The sequence below is a fragment of the Vicia villosa genome, unplaced genomic scaffold, assembly GCF_029867415.1.
Source record: "Vicia villosa cultivar HV-30 ecotype Madison, WI unplaced genomic scaffold, Vvil1.0 ctg.000458F_1_1, whole genome shotgun sequence".
Taxonomy (NCBI): Eukaryota; Viridiplantae; Streptophyta; class Magnoliopsida; order Fabales; family Fabaceae; genus Vicia; species Vicia villosa.
This window is the reverse complement of record NW_026705219.1, coordinates 404001-423817: the sequence shown is the minus strand read 5'-3', so window position 1 is coordinate 423817 and position 19817 is coordinate 404001. Positions and strand designations below refer to the sequence as shown.

General features: G+C 35.8%; 1 protein-coding gene across 1 annotated transcript; it reads left to right on the top strand.

Annotated features, from left to right (window-relative positions):
- The first annotated feature begins 17098 nt into the window (after positions 1-17098).
- Positions 17099-18259, top strand: LOC131628493 (uncharacterized). Its single transcript, XM_058899332.1, has 2 exons — positions 17099-17287; positions 17483-18259. The coding sequence occupies exons 1-2, from the start codon at positions 17222-17224 to the stop codon at positions 18110-18112; spliced, it is 696 nt and encodes a 231-aa protein (XP_058755315.1). The 5' UTR covers positions 17099-17221; the 3' UTR covers positions 18113-18259.
- The last annotated feature ends 1558 nt before the right edge of the window (positions 18260-19817 follow it).

Below are 19817 nucleotides of genomic sequence, written 5' to 3'. Positions count from 1 at the left end.
ACTTGAAGTATTAATTTAGCCATTGTATTATGTTATACTTTCTTCATAATGGTTCGTATTCTCACCCTTCTGTTTTAATGTTGCCCTCGTTTGGCGACATGCAGGTTCTGGAGTTTAGTAGCCGCGTGTAACCTAGCCGGAGGTTCTTCCTTGGTTATTGGAGACTAGGTAGTGAGTCGATGCTCTGGTCATGTAACACTGGGTAGACTAGGTGTATTGAACTCATGTTATATTTGCGTATGTATTATGCTATGACAGGTGAACTTATTTATTAGTTACATGTCTTTTGAGAGGTTTACAAGCCAAACCATTTTGATTATGTTTATGTTGAATTGAGATTTATTAGTCGATGTATGATCATGGTATGGGACATGAATCATTATAAATCACATGAGTATCATATATTTCCGCTGTGAATGCATATTCAGGTTAAATTGTGATTTGATATTGAGTGTTATTAAAAATGACCAGGAGTATTGTGCTGTATAGATAAATGTTGTCAGTTTTTTTTAAGGTTTTTAGTTCTGCTAAAAGCATCAATGTGACGCCCTTTTGAATTATATGCATGTTATTCTCTGATTATTTGTTAAATATTTTGGGGTATAAAAAGGGGTGTTACATGTGTCCACCACGCGTAATGTTCCGCTTCAGACACACTTAGGCTTTGTTTGGATTGATGGAATCGGATAGAGCGGAACGAAATGGCATGGAATAAAATGATATTATGTTGTTTGGATAGTTTAAAAATGGATGGAGCGGAGCGGAAAAGAGTGGTATGGATACCATTCCATTCCATCACTTACCACAATATTCCTTCCCCTCCGATTTGGAAAGAATGAACAATTTGTCTTATTCCGTCCTAAAATTTTCAAACAATGGAATGGTACATTCGTTCTACTTCGTTCCATTCCGCTCCATCCCACTCCGCTCCACTCCATTACGCTCCGTTCATTTCGTGATATTCAAACATAGCCTTAAGGCTAGGATCTCAACGCGATTGCCTGGTCTAGCCTTTTGAAAGATTCTCCATGGGATCGTCCGCACTAAGGACGAATACCTATCGATCAAGATTATAATACGCCAGCCATACTCCGACCCGCTTTCGGGAGGTTATCAATATTGTTCCTCCAGAAAAGTTGACGTTATCTGTGGGAAAAGGTAAAACTTTCCTACATCCACACCAAAATTTCAAATAGAAGTAGCTCATGTCGTTAAAATCCGACCGGTAATAGTAACACCAACCTACATGCCGAAATGGAGGAACTAGATGCAAGGTTAGATCTGTTCCTCCACCAAAATGAGCAACTCCTGGGCACGGTCCATGACCTATAGTAGAATCAACAGAGCCTTCATCCGGAGGAGGATCAGGACGATCCTATGGACACTCAGCCTTTGTCAGAAGCTATCTTGAACGATCTGGTTCTGGAGAACATCAAACTGCCAACCTTGTCCTCTTTCAACGGGAAGTGAGACCCCAGGAGCATGTTCTCACTATAAACAACCAAAGTGCGACTCCCTAAAATGAAAATTGATGGCGGGTACTTTCACCGAGGCCGCCCTACGTTGGTACATGGGTTTGTCGAAGCATTCCATGACTAGTTACCAAGATATGGCGAAGAAACTAATGCATTAGTTCTTCTCCAGAAAACACCTGAAGGTTTCCATGACAAGTATATTTAATGTTTAACAAGGGCAGAGGGAGACTCTACGTGAATACTGTAACACCCCACTTTCCCATTTTATAAAAATACGGTAAAATAATAAAAATTTATCAGAGTTCACAAACAAAAGTGGAATGTCACGTCATTTCAAGCCAAACAGAATATGAAGTCTCAATTACTTCATCTATTCATTTCTCATTAATCAATAAAAACAGCGGAAATATTATTTTATTTGAAAATAATCACGGCATAATTGCCAACTTATTCCAAAACTCCACACAAAATCGTGGTCCTCAAATATTTGAATAAAAAACAGATACGTAACAAAATTCAATTAAAAATAACAAATAAAATAATCCCCAAAACATCCCGTGTTACGTATCAGAGCGACTCGAACTAACAACACGGAAGACTTCCATAATGCTATCCGAGACTTCCACTGCTATTCTTGAGTACCTGCCCATTTCCCATGATAGGGGAAATATCAGCAGAAAGGGTGAGTACTCACATACCATTACAAAAGATATAGGAACAGATATAATAACATAATTCACAGGTCGTGGTTCATGTTCACATAACATCACACTGCATATACAAACTTCATTTATTCAAACATTCATCACAGTATAAATTAACGCATCATTCACAATATCATAAACAAGTCATCACAGATCCATTCATTTATGCAACTCCACAATGCACATATCACGACACACATGTCCCTCCCAATCAAAACTCAACAAACATAAAATAATAATGACAGTGCAATGTGACTAAAGGACTTGACACAATGCATGTGGTACCAAAACAGCGTGGTTCATGACCACAGTTCCCGTCGGAACTCTCGACCCCTTTTTCATGGTCCAGTGTGACCCCTATTTCATGATCACACCCACGACCCCTGTTTCATGGTCAAGTACAATCCATATATCATGACCGCACCAATTCATGGTTCATTCAATCGAACCCGATTCCTAAAAGAATCCGGATAATTCGCATACACTCCACTGAGCAACGAATTATCTCCACCACGTCTCCACAATTGTGTCCGGACCTACTAGGCATCTACCATAGATTTTCACCTATCAGTCTCAATGCTATGTTATGCAATGCACAATCAACACAATATGCATAATCACAAATAACAACATGCATATCACACGGTCCTCTTGATCACACGTAAGCCACACACTAACCGTAATTCACAAAGAATTACCATAACACAATATGCACATTCATAATAGATAATATGCATATCACACGATCCTCCTGATCACACGTAAGCCACACACTTACCGTAATTCACAAAGAATTACCACAACACAATATGCACATTCATAATAGATAATATGCATTCAACAACAACATACAACAACTACCAATTCATATGACTATCATACAGTCACTACATCATACCACAACTGTCCAACACATCACATTATGTCAAAACCTGCAGCAATCACAATCCACAGCTACAACACACATTCGCACAACCAAACTCAATATTTCACAGTTCAACACATCGTAACATATACGGAAACACATATAACGCATCAAATTATTAGAATTATGGTATTGAAAATAATTTTAACAGAAAGTACACAAAACCAGCTTTCCAACGATTCGAACAGCGCGCGAGTCGAATACACGGAACAAAAGTTATGATTTTTCAAAGTATTTCAACAAACCCGACACCGACATTTTACACTGACACCTTAAAAGCACATTAGACCTTATTTAAATTTAATTCTAGGACTTTAAACCATCTTTACAAGAAATTACAATGTATTAGGTTTCTCCAAGTTCGAACGGTGAGTCAAACGGACACCCGAAACTCAAGTTATGAATTTTTGAAGTTTTATAAAAATCCTGCATTTTTCCTGCGAACAGCTCTCGGGTTCCCACTCAAATCCCCTCAAAATCTCATCTAAACATCACTATAATACAAATTAAATACATAGCAACCTATATCTATCATGTATCAACAATTAGGAATCTTAAAACATGATTTCTAGCACAAAAGTTTTGAATCCAAATCCAAACCCTAACATTTCAATTCTAGCAATTTCAAGAACAAAATCCCTTTTCAAAATTGTTCGTAACTTCATTCCGACTCTGACACGTGAACACGCAACAACAACAACACATTTACATCATACACTTCATAATCATACAATCTCATAACAATAATTGCAACCAATTATCATTCCAACAACAATCATCATAACAACATAGAATTCATAAATCAAAAATCAACAATCATCAAAATTATCTCATAACGACAAATCCCCAAAACCCCAAATCATATCATTATACCTAAACCAATATCAAGAATAATAGCATGGAAATCCCCTTACCTCGAAATTGCTCAGAAAATCCTGCGGAGATTGATTCTTGAAATTGCCCTAGTTCTCACTTGATCTTCCTCTCTAGCTTGTTCTTCTTCCTCTTCTCACTTCTACGATGTTTTCACTTTTCTACGTAACTTTCCCTTTTCTCAACTTCTAATTCTCTTTTATTCCAATACTAACCCTTAGACCTCTAATACCTAATTCCAACCTTACCCTTCCCTAATTAAATAATTATTTAATAAATCACTAAATAATATTCATTCTATTATTCTATTAATAAAAATAACAACATTAATAATAATAATAATAATAATATTAATAATAATAAGCATAAAATAATAATAATAATAATAATAATGGTAGTAATTATAATAATAAAAATAAAACTATTATTACTTATATCACATAATTACTACCGACATTTCCAGTCTACCCGTCCCACTATGGACTCCACACCTACACGCTCAACCACACACCCTTAACAAGGCCAAACAATTAAAATAACACACGACGATTAAATAATTAAAAATGAGGTGTTACAACTCTCCCCCACTTAAATTATTTTCGTCCTCGAAAATTTATCCCATACAACTACTCCAACTACTTATTCCATCCGACTAATCAACTCTCATCTCCGAAAAACAACCCCACGTATAATACAACAATTCATAACATTAACGGCGAAAACAAAACGAATGCTACTCAAGTAACACACTTTACAACTTAACATCACAACACAAAGAGTAACCAACTTAAGAATTCACCGGTTTAAGAACTAGAACACAACAACATAAGAACACACAACTTAAACACGACATCAACGCAACCAACCTACCAACATCGTTGTTACTCACGTATGAACAACTGCACTACACCACGTGTTCGCTGCGCACTCTGATTACTTGTAAAGTATCAACTCTACCACGTTTACTCTAACTTTCAATCACCAAAACCGACATAATAAATATTTTCGACTTAACTCTTCGGAAGTTCCATTCCAACAGGTATTCTACGCTCTCGTAGTTACCGAATATTTCAAACTTAGATCCGTAAGATAACACCTCGGGACATTCAACATAATTACAACAACGACTACTTCCAAATCTTGGATGAGACATTCATATACTTCCATAAATTCCTAATTGTCATGAAACATAACTACAACTTTACCATCTTTTAATAACACATTCTCCAAAATCGTCTTAAACACACAACAACATTACAACCACATATGGTACATGGGTCCAACTAATTCTAACAAGATAACTCATTTTCTTCACTTCCCACTAATTCAACATACCAAACCATCGATTCCTACTTATATTGACATAGTGCTCCATAAATTCTTGTCTGAATCAACACAACCGAGTAACTCATCTTTTTCCAACCAAAATCGCACTTTAATAAACCAACTTATAATTTCATAAATTGTTAATAATCACAACTCAACTTTCAATTATTCTACGTGCTCTTCTTCTGATTTTATAACAGCTCAAAACATTCGCAACAAACACCAGCTCCAACTCATCAAACAAATATGGAAGATACGCTTCATACTCCATACATACACCTTAAAGCTTACTAGCCATTCGCTTCATCACAAACAACGACTCAAGTTATCCAGAACTCGACTGTGAGTCTCCATACTACTCATCAATCCAATCGCAACTTCGTGCTATCATTCTTAAATTCAACTAATATACTTATATACGAATCTGCATCGACAAATCAAACAATACTCAAGCGCTCGGCTTGACTTCAACCAATTCAACGTACATACCATACTAGTTGGCACGACACATCTATCCATTAATTATGATTCCGTCTACTATCAATAATAGATTAAGGATGATCAGTTCCTCAATTTGTCAATAGATAGCCGGCAACCATAACAGTGGCATAAATCATCATTACCCAACGACAATAGCGTACTTCAACTTGTGCCCAAAGGCCGTAAGCATAATGCTCCGCCAATTCTCTAAGGCCTACCAACGTCTTCTTAGTTTCCTCAATTCCAACTTCTCCAATGATACAAAAACATTCAAAATCCAATACATATTCTTATACACGCTCGTAGCACAACACAATTATCAATTAAACATCCTTCTAACATCGGGAATTGCTACTACATCAAGTACAATCCGATTCGGTTCGCTCCAATTTCAACTTTCATCAAAGTTAAGAATTTCAACAACGCTAACCAACCAATCGTCTTTCTTTTGTTCTCAGAACCTTTATAATCCACCTATTTTCACACTTGGCCTCATTAAAGTCACAACTCAACAGTATTATTGCGGTCTCTCTTGAATTCGTTCTTCTCTCAACATTACCATCTCATAAAATCATCACTATAATCATTCTCATTCAACATAAATTGCATCTCCATGCATTTTTCGATACCGTCGCATTCTTACAAATACCAACGTTTCACTCCTTATCAATATTTTACATTCTTCTTCACCTTTTCAATTTTCAGCAAGAATCACCCAACTTCAAACACAATTATCTCTTCCAATACAGACTTCTCAAGCATAAAATTATATTCCAAAATGAAGGGAATTTCGTGTAGATTCCAGAACTTCAAGAATCTCCCAAATCCGAGTTACGAGTAAAAAGTTATCATCCTTGCAATGGGACTGGTTTAGAATTTCCGTATGCAGAATTTTCCAAAAAGTCAGCATCAAACCCAAATATTATAACGTATTTTTCTCCCTCTTCACAAACCTCCTGAAGACAAATCTTATATGCAAATTATAGGGAATTTCGTAAGCTTTCCAAAAAGTCCAGAGTCGCTTCAATCAGAATCACGAATAAAAAGTTATGCCCCTTTTACTGACAGCTGCTCCATAATTGCAAAAATCAGAATTGGAGATTGATGAACATAAGTTCCATCTCTCTCTTGCTTCCAAGATCTACCAACATCCTTTCTTTTCATCCAACTACGAAAATCACCTGACTTTAATCCAAATATACTCAAGACATACCATCTACCGAATTAAATCCATCAACTATCATTTCCATTGGAATAATTCCACATTCTCAATCAATTCACCATCCATAATCTACGCACATCTCAAACTCGACTGTTACGAATTCATGAGTCCATACTCTCGCCGGTTCACAACAACATCGCTTCAATAACGTTTGGACTCTTACAATCAACACCACCTTGGACCAACTTCTACATACTAACAACACGTCCAGGAGACAAGCCTCTCCCCCACATATTTCAAACCAACACCTGCAGACAACGACTAGAACTAACAAACAAGTACCGACAGTGTTTCACACACATGTCGAGTACTAAGGGACAAACAACATTAGACAACATTGGCCGGACAGACCGACCTGCTCTGATACCACTTGTAACACCCCACTTTCCCATTTTATAAAAATACGGTAAAATAATAAAAATTTATCAGAGTTCACAAACAAAAGTGGAATGTCACGTCATTTCAAGCCAAACAGAATATGAAGTCTCAATTACTTCATCTATTCATTTCTCATTAATTAATAAAAACAGCAGAAATATTATTTTATTTGAAAATAATCACGGCACAATTGCCAACTTATTCCAAAACTCCACACAAAATCGTGGTCCTCAAATATTTGAACAAAAAACAGATACCTAACAAAATTCAATTAAAAATAACAAATAAAATAATCCCCAAAACATCCCGTGTTACGTATTAGAGCGACTCAAACTAACAACACGGAAGACTTCCATAATGCTATCCTGGACTTCCACTGCTATTCTTGAGTACCTGCCCATTTCCCATGGTAGGGGAAATATCAGCAGAAAGGGTGAGTACTCACATACCATTACAAAAGATATAGGAACAGATATAATAACATAATTCACAGGTCATGGTTCATGTTCACATAACATCACACTGCATATACAAACTTCATTTATTCAAACATTCATCACAGTATAAATTAACGCATCATTCACAATATCATAAACAAGTCATCACAGATCCATTCATTTATGCAACTCCACAATGCACATATCACGACACACATGTCCCTCCCAATCAAAACTCAACAAACATATAATAATAATGACAGTGCAATGTGACTAAAGGACTTGACACAATGCATGTGGTACCAAAACACCGTGGTTCATGACCACAGTTCCCGTCGGAACTCTCGACCCCTTTTTCATGGTCCAGTGTGACCCCTATTTCATGATCACACCCACGACCCCTGTTTCATGGTCAAGTACGATCCCTATTTCATGACCGCACCAATTCATGGTTCATTCAATCGAACCCGATTCCTAAAAGAATCCGGATAATTCGCATACACTCCACTGAGCAACGAATTATCTCCACCACGTCTCCACAATTGTGTCCGGACCTACTAGGCATCTACCATAGATTTTCACCTATCAGTCTCAATGCTATGTTATGCAATGCACAATCAACACAATATGCATAATCACAAATAACAACATGCATATCACACGGTCCTCTTGATCACACGTAAGCCACACACTAACCGTAATTCACAAAGAATTACCATAACACAATATGCACATTCATAATAGATAATATGCATATCACACGATCCTCCTGATCACACGTAAGCCACACACTTACCGTAATTCACAAAGAATTACCACAACACAATATGCACATTCATAATAGATAATATGCATTCAACAACAACATACAACAACTACCAATTCATATGACTATCATACAGTCACTACATCATACCACAACTGTCCAACACATCACATTATGTCAAAACCTGCAGCAATCACAATCCACAGCTACAACACACATTCGCACAACCAAACTCAATATTTCACAATTCAACACATCGTAACATATACGGAAACACATATAACGCATCAAATTATTAGAATTCTGGTATTGAAAATAATTTTACCAGAAAGTACACAAAACCAGCTTTCCAACGATTCGAACAGCGCGCGAGTCGGATGCACGGAACAAAAGTTATGATTTTTCAAAGTATTTCAACAAACCCGACACCGACATTTTACACTGACACCTTAAAAGCACATTAGACCTTATTTAAATTTAATTCTAGGACTTGAAACCATCTTTACAAGAAATTACAATGTATTGGGTTTCTCCAAGTTCGAACGGTGAGTCAAACGGACACCCGAAACTCAAGTTATGAATTTTTGAAGTTTTATAAAAATCCTGCATTTTTCCTGCGAACAGCTCTCGGGTTCCCACTCAAATCCCCTCAAAATCTCATCTAAACATCACTATAATACAAATTAAATACATAGCAACCTATATCTATCATGTATCAACAATTAGGAATCTTAAAACATGATTTCTAGCCAAAAAGTTTTGAATCCAAATCCAAACCCTAACATTTCAATTCTAGCAATTTCAAGAACAAAATCCCTTTTCAAAATTGTTTGTAACTTCATTCCGACTCTGACACGTGAACACGCAACAACAACAACACATTTACATCATACACTTCATAATCATACAATCTCATAACAATAATTGCAACCAATTATCATTCCAACAACAATCATCATAACAACATAGAATTCATAAATCAAAAATCAACAATCATCAAAATTATCTCATAACGACAAATCCCCAAAACCCCAAATCATATCATTATACCTAAACCCATATCAAGAATAATAGCATGGAAATCCCCTTACCTCGAAATTGCTCAGAAAATCCTGCGGAGATTGATTCTTGAAATTGCCCTAGTTCTCCCTTGATCTTCCTCTCTAGCTTGTTCTTCTTCCTCTTCTCACTTCTACGATGTTTTCACTTTTCTACGTAACTCTCCCTTTTCTCAACTTCTAATTCTCTTTTATTCCAATACTAACCCTTAGACCTCTAATACCTAATTCCAACCTTACCCTTCCCTAATTAAATAATTATTTAATAAATCACTAAATAATATTCATTCTATTATTCTATTAATAAAAATAACAACATTAATAATAATATTAATAATAATAAGCATAAAAATAATAATAATAATAATAATAATAATAATGGTAGTAATTATAATAATAAAAATAAAACTATTATTACTTATATCACATAATTACTACCGACATTTCCAGTCTACCCGTCCCACTATGGGCTCCACACCTACACGCTCAACCACACACCCTTAACAAGGCCAAACAATTAAAATAACACACGACGATTAAATAATTAAAAATGGGGTGTTACAAATACCTGGACCGAATTAATGAGGACAGGATCAAGATTTCACACCCTAATTAGGAGATGTTCTTGGGGGTGTTCTAAATTGAGCTGAAAGCGGGACACTTCAACGATTCGTTAGCCCAGAAACCAACAGCATCGATGGAAGACATCATCGCCAGAGCAAAATGCTACATCAAAGGAGAAGAGAGTAACACCAAGAAAAGGTCAAGATACGTGAAATAAAATGGCGCCTCAAAGTTAGACGAGGTCACACCAAGAAGACAAAAAGAAAGCAGGCCTTAGCGGGAGAGACTTCCCAGGTCGTGAAGAATTGACTGGAGACCTTTTGACAAATGCTAAGACATTATCGAAAAGGAGTCCCACTACAGTTAAATAAGTCCAACAGTTGACGGGAAGAATAGCCGCCTTGACACGATTCCTATCCTGCTCGAGAGATAAGTCAATCCACTTTTCCCAACTTGTATATAACTAACTAGTTCTTCATTAATTTTTGTATGGATTATGAATTTGTTTCTTGAAACACTTGACCCTTGAACCATGTATTGTCGTTTGAATTTTTTCCCTGCCTTAGAAAGTTGGGAGCATTCTTTGTCACTATGCGTGGTTGTCTTCAAGTTGGGAAGATCAATGTTTGATCACCTATAAGTTGGTTGCTAGAGGTTGAAAAAAATAAAGTGGTTGAAAAATAAAAAGAAAAGAATGTGAAAAAAAATGAAAAATATTGATGATGAATAAAGATAAAGGTTGTAATTTCGTGTAATAAGAAATGGCTGTATAGTTTTTATTGCTTGAAAGTATGGGAAGTGATTGCTCTCACAGGATTAGGCAATTTTGTTTCATTGGCTTTAGATATGACCCTTCCTTGTTACCCAAGCCGCATTTCAACCCTTGAAAGTCCTTGTAATTTATGTCTTTTATGCTTTGAATATAAGTTGCTTTGATGAATGCCTAAGTTGATCTTGATGTTTGCATAATTGTTGGGTATGAGTAGTTTCCCTCATTCATTCTTTTTTCTTCCTCATTTGAAGATGTGTGATAGATGTGATTCATGATTGAGTTTGTATTGTCTTATAATTTTAGACACATGTTTTGTATTTAGGATTTGTTTTATTTTGATGTTGTCATTGTAGTATAGTAGTACTTGCTTTATTTGTGCTTTTTCTTTTGAACCATACATTTGTCTTTGTTTTTCAAAACTTGCTGATTCATGATTTCTTGAATGTTGCTTTTTGTTTGTTTAGGTTGGAGAGACCTTTGTTTGAGGACAAACAATGTTTTAAGTTAGGGAGTGTTGATAAGTGCCAAAATTTCATTATTTTGAATAGTATTTTGTGGCACTTATTCGTTTTGTTCTTTTGGAATTTTTATGATAAAACCCTGACTTTAGTGAAAGTAATAGCTTAATAGTTATTCATGTAAATATTGTATCGATTGACTATTTTATCTCATTTTTGTAGGATTCTTTGCATTATTAAAGCATGGAACATCAAAGGGCAAATAAAGCTTCCAGATGCATGTTTTGATGGAAATAATGAGTCTCAGGTTGGGCTTAGCGAGCCAAAGTGCGCTTGGACTTTTCTAGACAGAGGCTAGTGCTCTTAGCGCCCTATTTTGGCGCTTAGTGCGCTTTAAGGTAGTTTGGTGCTTCAAGTGGAAGCTAGCAAGCTCTGAGCTGGCTAAGCGCGGTCTGCGATTTTAGAGTGTATAAATTCATTTTTTCAGATTCTTTTACGTTATGGTTTTGGGGGGTTTTTGCTTCCAACTCCATCAACTTCATTCTTTGATAGTGAGGCTTTGATAACAACAATGAAGGTTGCATCTTGGTGATTCAAAGTGGGATTTTTCTTCAATCGCAATTGACACTATCAGGAGATGTTTGATTCTTCTTCCCTCTTTATGTATATTCCATTATCGGGGTTTGTATTTAAGTTTACTCTGATTTTATATATGTATATGTATTGATCATGATGTTGTACAATATCTATTTTACAAATCTTTATCGATGTTGTTCTTTTTTACTTGCTCTATGTTTGGATTTGAGTTGCTATAAACATATACTCTTCAAATATGAATCTAGGATGAACATCTATTAAGTTCTAAACTCTAGACATAGATTTACATCTAATATTCACGGTGGATATTGATTCTCAATGCTCCTTGTTGTTTAATGGGTTGAGACATAATTGATTAAGAAATAATGTAGAATTCCCGTCGGTGTTGTTGACATGGGCACTGATGTGAGGGATGCGTGATGATATTGATGAGTATTTTAGGTTGCTTACAACAATCGATAGATTTAAGTATTTTAATGGTAGAATAAATACAAAGCTTGACGAGTTATCTATTCTCTAAGGAATGCATTTATTTTCTTGTTCATAATTTTACTTTCCGCACTTTACAATTTTAAACCATTCAAAACCAAGCTAAAAAATATGGATATTTTTGAACAGAATTCTTTCCCTCGCACTAATCCCTATGGAGACGATAAAACAAAAATATTTACTTTTGTTTGCTGCTTTACTGCATCAATAAAATGGCACCATTGCTGAGGAGTGGTGTTTAGATATTGATTTGCGTCGCAATAATTTCTCTGTTTTTTTAGCTTTTTACATACTTGTATATCTATGCGTATTTACTATACTTATGTATATTGTATATATTTTTGTTCTCTTCACATTTGCTAAAGTGATTGGTTAGGAGTATCCGTTGGTGAACAACTAGTCAAGAAAAGAGGCAACATGAAGGAGCGTTTTTGCATACATAAAGATGTTGAGCTAACAACGTAAAATAAGCGCTTTTTGGGAGGAAACCCAAATTTTTCATACTTTTATAGCTTTGTATTTATGTATTATAGGTAATGTTGGTGAAGAAACAATTGGAAGAATTACTTGAGGGGAAGTTTGTTCGAATGAGTGTTTCTCTGTGGGATGCTCATGTGTTGTTAGTTAAGAAGAAAGGTGGATGTATGAGGTTGTGTGTTGACTCCCGAAAGATGAACAAGGTGACCATTAAGAATGAGTATCCACCCCTAAGGAATGATGATTTGATGGATCCAATGGTGGGTGCTCGTGTTTTTGAGTAAGTATGTCATAGTTTTCATTGACGATATTTTGATATATTATAAATCAAGAGAAGAAGATGTTGAGCATTTGCGCATTGTGTCGCTAGTGCTAAAAGATAAGAGGTTGTATGACAAGTTATCGAAGTGTGAATTTTGGATTGAAGGAAGTGAGTTTCCTTGACCATGTGATTTCTAGCGGTTATTATTGAAGGATCATTGAAGGATTTTCGAAGTTGGCGTTACCACTAACTCAATTGACTCGAAATGGGTCAAGTTTATGTGTGGGATGTTATGTGTGAAGAAATATTTGTGGAATTGAAGAAGAAGTTAACAACCATTCCGGTATTGATTTTTCCTAATTCGAGTGAGTCTTTTGTGGTTTATTGCGATGTGCCCTGTAACACCCTGATATCCGCTACACGCATCAACCGTGTCAGCCAACTGAGCATGTAACTAGCTTAATCAATACTCCCCCTAGGTCCGCTTATCGGCTACCCAGGAAATATTGTTTTTGCCTCCCGCAGGAATCGAACCGCGTGAGTTGGAATTGATCGAATGATTAGAGACATGAGTTAGTATATGAAGAGATGTTTAATGGTGTGAAGTTAGGAATGTTGAGATTGACTAGTGATATTCTTGAAGGAATCCGAGAAGGACGAAAATCCGACTTGAAATTGGTTGAGAAATTGACGTTGGTTAACCAAGGTAATTAAGGTTAATTTTAAGTTGATGAGAATGGTGTGATGAGAATGGTGTGATGAGGATTAAAGATAGAGTGTGTGTTCCGGATGTGCCAGAGCTTAAGAAATGTATTCTTGCGAAAGGACGTTGAATCTAAAGGAATGCTATGACAGTTTAGGAATGATGGTTTATGCTCCGTCACGGTTGGCAGCTACCTATTGACAATTTAAGGAACTGATCACCCTTAATCTCTTGTTGATAGTAGACGGTACCGTGTTAGATGAGAGAGACTTGTCCTGCCAGCTTGATGGCGTGTAAAGTGTTTCACGTTCTATCGAGAGGATAGTCGTTCACCAATTTGTGTGAACCTATTAGGAAAGAGACTATGAAAGAGTCGGGACTTATTGAAATGGTTCGGAGACTTAAACTTGTATGCAAGCTAATGCCGCAGAGTGGAAGGTTGAGGATATCCAATGTGAACAATGATTTCCTAGTGAATAGTAGAGAGAGTCGGGAGCTAGAAGATAATCTTGTAAAGGTTATAGTGAATTGAAGTCAAAAGGAGGACAGTAACTTGAGGTAGATGATCATAGTGGCACAGCTGAAGCGTGATGTGGAACGGTTCTTAAGGTGGTGTGACTTGTTAAGAATCGAGGTTTAAACACAAAAATCTTGTGGGATTGATGTAAACTAATGGACGTTCCATAATGGAAGTGATAGTTAAAAGGTTTATATATTATTCGGGTTGTTGTGATGTCAATAGACACATGGGTTTGCATGTTCGATTAGTGGATTGTTAATATCGTGATGTTGTATTACCGTAAGGTTTGTGGTGTGATACCTAATTTTAAAGGTGATCATTGTGATTGCATAATATTTGTTGATATTGAATTGATGATATGTGACGTTATAATGATTTGGTTGCCGCTGTTACGACATTGTTGTTGATTATTGAGGATAAGAAGTAATACTATGTGTTATGACGAAACTTGATTATATTGTTATGTTGATGTCACTATAAGATGATGTAACGATGTAAATAATGTTGTTGTTGTTTTGTGATGATAAACATACATAGATATGAGAGTACCATTGTGTTTGTGTTATTGTTATTGATGATGTTCTTGCGATGATATTATGATGATGTATCAATGATGTTGAATGTACAAATATAAACGTGCTATGTTGATGATGATTATGTCTTTGCGAACACACATGACTAGCCGAGGTCGAATCTAGGTGTGTTGTAGTGTTATTTTAGTTGTTGTTGCATGCTGAGGATAGGATGCGAGGGTGGTATCTAAAGTTGTTTACATCAGGTAAATTTTCGAGGGCGAAAATTCTTTTAAGTGGAGGAAAGTTGTAACACCCCAAAAATATTGGTTAATTATTTAATTAGTTAATTAACTGAGTGAGTGTGAATATATGAGTCATTGTGAATTAATCGTGATTTGTTAGTGATGACGTGAGGTATTGTTGAGATGATGTGTCGTGAGGTAGAGCGAATTAAGATGACTATGAGGATTAATTAAACAATATTTGGATAATTAGAATAATTAGTTAAAGTTATTTTAATTATTAAAACTAGAGTAATATTGGTGTAGAGGCTATGGGGACAAAGTAGTAACTTGTAAGAAGTTAAGCGAGGGTAAGATGAGAATATCATATTAGGAGTTCTAAAGTTAACTAAGTAAAAGGGGAGAAAGAGAGAGAGAGAGAGAGAGAGAGAGAGAGAGAGAGAGATTCATTATATTCGATCGTGAAAGGTTGGAGAAACATGAAAGAGAGAGAGAGAGAGCGCGCTAGGGCAAGAAGAGGAAGAAGGGAGAACCGGCCGTAAAACTTGGGAAGAGAATCAAAGATGCAATAATCTAAGGTAAGGGAGATTATCTTGATTATTATAATTGATTTACGGGGTTGATAATCGTAGGTTGGATTTGTGTTTGGGGTTTTATGATGATTTGATGTCTATGATGAAACTATGATTATTGATGCTTTGAATGTATTGTTAATATGATACATGATGTTGATGATTGATGAATTGATGAGTAATAACATGATCTAGAGTCAAATTCATCATTCTATGGATTTGAAGGTCTAGGGTTTTGATGATGATTCTTGGACTTGTGTTGATTGTTTGTATTTTAATGTTTGTAATGGATGATACATGTTGGAAATAGGTTAATGGGCATTAAACCGCAGGAAAATACTGATTAAAACATGTTTTGGAAGGAAAAACTCGGACTGGTATGATGCAGGTCACGCAGGATTTTCTGCAGAAATCGTAGAGCCCGCACGGTGGAGTCCGCTTAGCGCACTCCCAAAAATAAGATATGGTTCAATACATAAAGGAACGAGCTTAGCGCGGGTTAGAGGCCACTCAAGTGAGAAAAATATCTTCAAAAATAATTATACAAATAATACAACATCATATGAATGATGCCTTTTAAGAAGATAATTTAAAAATTAACATATATTTTTTAATTTAAAAAATATCTTCTAGTTTTATATTTCTTAAAATTTAAGAAAATCAAATATATCTTATAAATTTATTTTAATTTAAAAAAATAGCTTCTAAGAAAATCTACATCATATAAAAATATCTCAAAAAAAAAAAAAAACACGTATTTTCTAATTTGTTTTAAACTACCTTTTAAGAAAATAATGCTTTTGAAAAATTTGTAGTATTTATCTTTTATATTCTTTTAAAAATTTATTTTAATTAATTTAGATTCAAGGCTTTAAATATGCAATATTTTCTAATATCAAATTTCGATCTTATAATTTTTATTTTATTGTAAGGAGTTCTATCTAATACGATTTTGTCAAACTTTAACCACTCAAATTGACATTCAAACAAAAATAAACAACATTAAATTAAATAGATAAACATGATTTGCATTGCGTAATGACAGGATGGAACTTTAATAATAACAGCTATCACTACCTCTAATTGATAAAAAATCAATGATCAGATCAATCTATTTTAGTATATGTTTATTTTCTCTATCTTTTGGTTAAATCTACACGTTCAACTTGCATCAGCAAAATGTCAACTCTTCTCTCTCTCTCTCTCTATCTCTTTTCTCTATCTCTTTGCTCATGACATATATAAAAGAAATACTATATATGTAAAACCACTTATCATACAAACCTAATCCTTTTCCCGTACGTCAACGTGTACCTCTTCTTTCTCTCTCTATCCAAAGAAAGTTATTAAAGATTGCAACACACACAAAAAAAGTTAAAGAAAAACAAGAAAGCCATATACACATCATGAAGCTCGTTTGGTCTCCAGAAACTGCCCTAAAATCTTACATAGACACTGTGAAATTGAAATCCGTAAGTAACTTTCAACCTCAACAATCAGTAAGATGATTCACATATTCATACTCACTTTTCTTTCTTCCTTTGTTACTTTCTTTTTTCCATTATTTCAAATCTGTATTATTATTATCTAACATATTATATATCTCTATGAAAAAATTGATTCAATTTTTTAATATGATATTTAATAATTGTGATTTTTTTTTGTAGTGTGAAAAATTCAAGGAATCTGGGGTAGCTGAGCTTTTATCATCCATGGCAGCCGGATGGAACGCCAAGTTTATCGTCGAATGTTACTCCCACGGCGGCCCGATAGCAGCAAGTATTGGCCTAGCGGTTGCTGCTCGCAACACGGGAGCAAGACATGTGTGCATAGTTCGAGATGAAGGTACAAGGCTACACTACACAAAAGCCCTAGCGGAGATGGGAGTATCCCCGCCACCGGAGATAGTTCGCGGGGAGGCGGAAACGGTGATCAAAAGCCTCGACGGGTTGGATTTTCTCGTGGTGGATTGTAGACTTAGGGATTTTGCTAGGGTTCTTAAGGTTGCAAAAGTTAGTACTAGAGGGGCAGTTTTGGCATGCAAAAATGCATGGCAAAGATCGAATTTTTCTTTGTTTAAATGGAACATGGTTCTTGAAAGAGGCACACGTGTGGTTAGATCAGTGTTTTTGCCGGTTGGAATGGGTTTGGATATTGCTTACATAGGAGGTGGAAATGGTGGTGGTGGTGGTGCATCTTCAAGTACTAGTTCTTCAAAGGGTGCTCCTAGCCGTTGGATCAAATGCATAGATCAACAATCAGGAGAAGAACATCTTTATAGAGAGAGTAGGTTTTAATTTGTTATAATAATTAAACTCTTGCGTTTGAATATAAGTAAAATTGTAGGAATATGCTTATTGATGGACATATTTTTGAAAAAAAATTCAGTGTGAAGTATGACTTTAGAGATCAAGTTTCTGACTTTTTTGTGTTTCTTACTAGGATTTGGGATTTTAAGGTATAGGGAAAATAAATATTCTCATCTATGATATAGTTGAAAAATGGGAAAGTTTAGACAACTCATATTTTGAATTTACTTTTTAAATTTAATTATAGAGTTTAAAATATGAAATTTCATAGGAGTTTTAATACTATGCATTTTTTAATTTGCTAAAAATTCAGAAAATTAAATGTTCATCAGATACTAGCTTAGTGTGATAAGAGTTTAGTTTTATAATTTTAATGAATTAAGTTTAACTCTTTTAAAAGATTGTAAATGATGATTAAATCTTGTAAAGGTGTGTCTTAAAAGTATGGAATTAGCAGTCGTTTTGGTAGGATAATTGTATGGAATTAGCAGTCGTTATGAGCTAGGGTAATTGTATATATGTGGTCCATGTTAAGAGTTAAAGATTCTTAGTTATACCACAAGTCTCAAGCCAAGTGGCTTAAAGAGTGAAATGTTAACTTTAATTTTTTTCATGCTTGTGTTAATGGTAGGGGTAAAAAGAATACAATATTAGTTTTTGATTGAACGTGAGAGCCTAGAAATGGGACTCGTCAAAATCAGCATCCACCGTGGAAGACGCCCCGGCTTCTCTCGCAAAACACTCCAACTCAAGTTCAGGGGCAGCATGGGCGGACCCTTCCATGGATTTCTTTCTTCCATGGGTTTCTTTCTTGCATCTTCTGACAATTTTCTTCTCGAAACACTTTTGCTTTACTTCAGAGAAGGCCGAGGGGCCTGATTATCACTGGGGGAAGTCGTAGTCTGCTGATGGACGTCCTCGACGCCGATCTTCCTTTTCTTCAGATCTTCCCCGGATGGAACACCTTACGGATCACTCTTCCCTGCACCTTGGTCTCGCCTCAAAGCCCTCGCCTTCGCCAAAACCGTCATCTTCTCGTTGATGTTCATGTTCGACATCCTCTCTACAAAAGGAAAATCAAGATGAACAACATATCCACAATATGGTACAAACAATAAAAATAAAAATGTGAAAATAAGCTCCCCTTACCCACGAAATATCGGAGGCTAACCGGATAGTCCTCAGTTCAAGATATCGCAGACCATCATCATCCCGAAGGAACAAAAGGTCTCAACAACCTCCCGCTCCAGGTCACTCATCTGGTCGGATTTAAAATCCCTGACCGAGACAGGATTAGCCGTCAAATAAAAAGGAAACCGCCTAGAGTCGTCTTCGTTATACAAGATCCTACGACAGTTATCATTTCCCCTCACTCGACATAATTTATCTTTAAAATTTGAAGAATGCACTTGGAAAAGAACTCGCCTTGAAAATCCGGCCAGCAAGATCCAGCCTTTACGCCCCACGCGTTTCGACTCAGAAAAAGAGAAGAAAACGCCCAACATAGGCTCCACACCCAAGGCGCCACAGACGATCTCAAACGTTCTCACAAAACCCCCAGTTGTTCGGTAGAAGTTGGGAAGGAACAACGTTTAGTATCGTCATTAGGTTCGCTTCAAATCGGTAAAGGGAATACCTACCCCGAGCGTACCCAACATACATTCATAACAATAGAAATACTCCTGAGAAGACC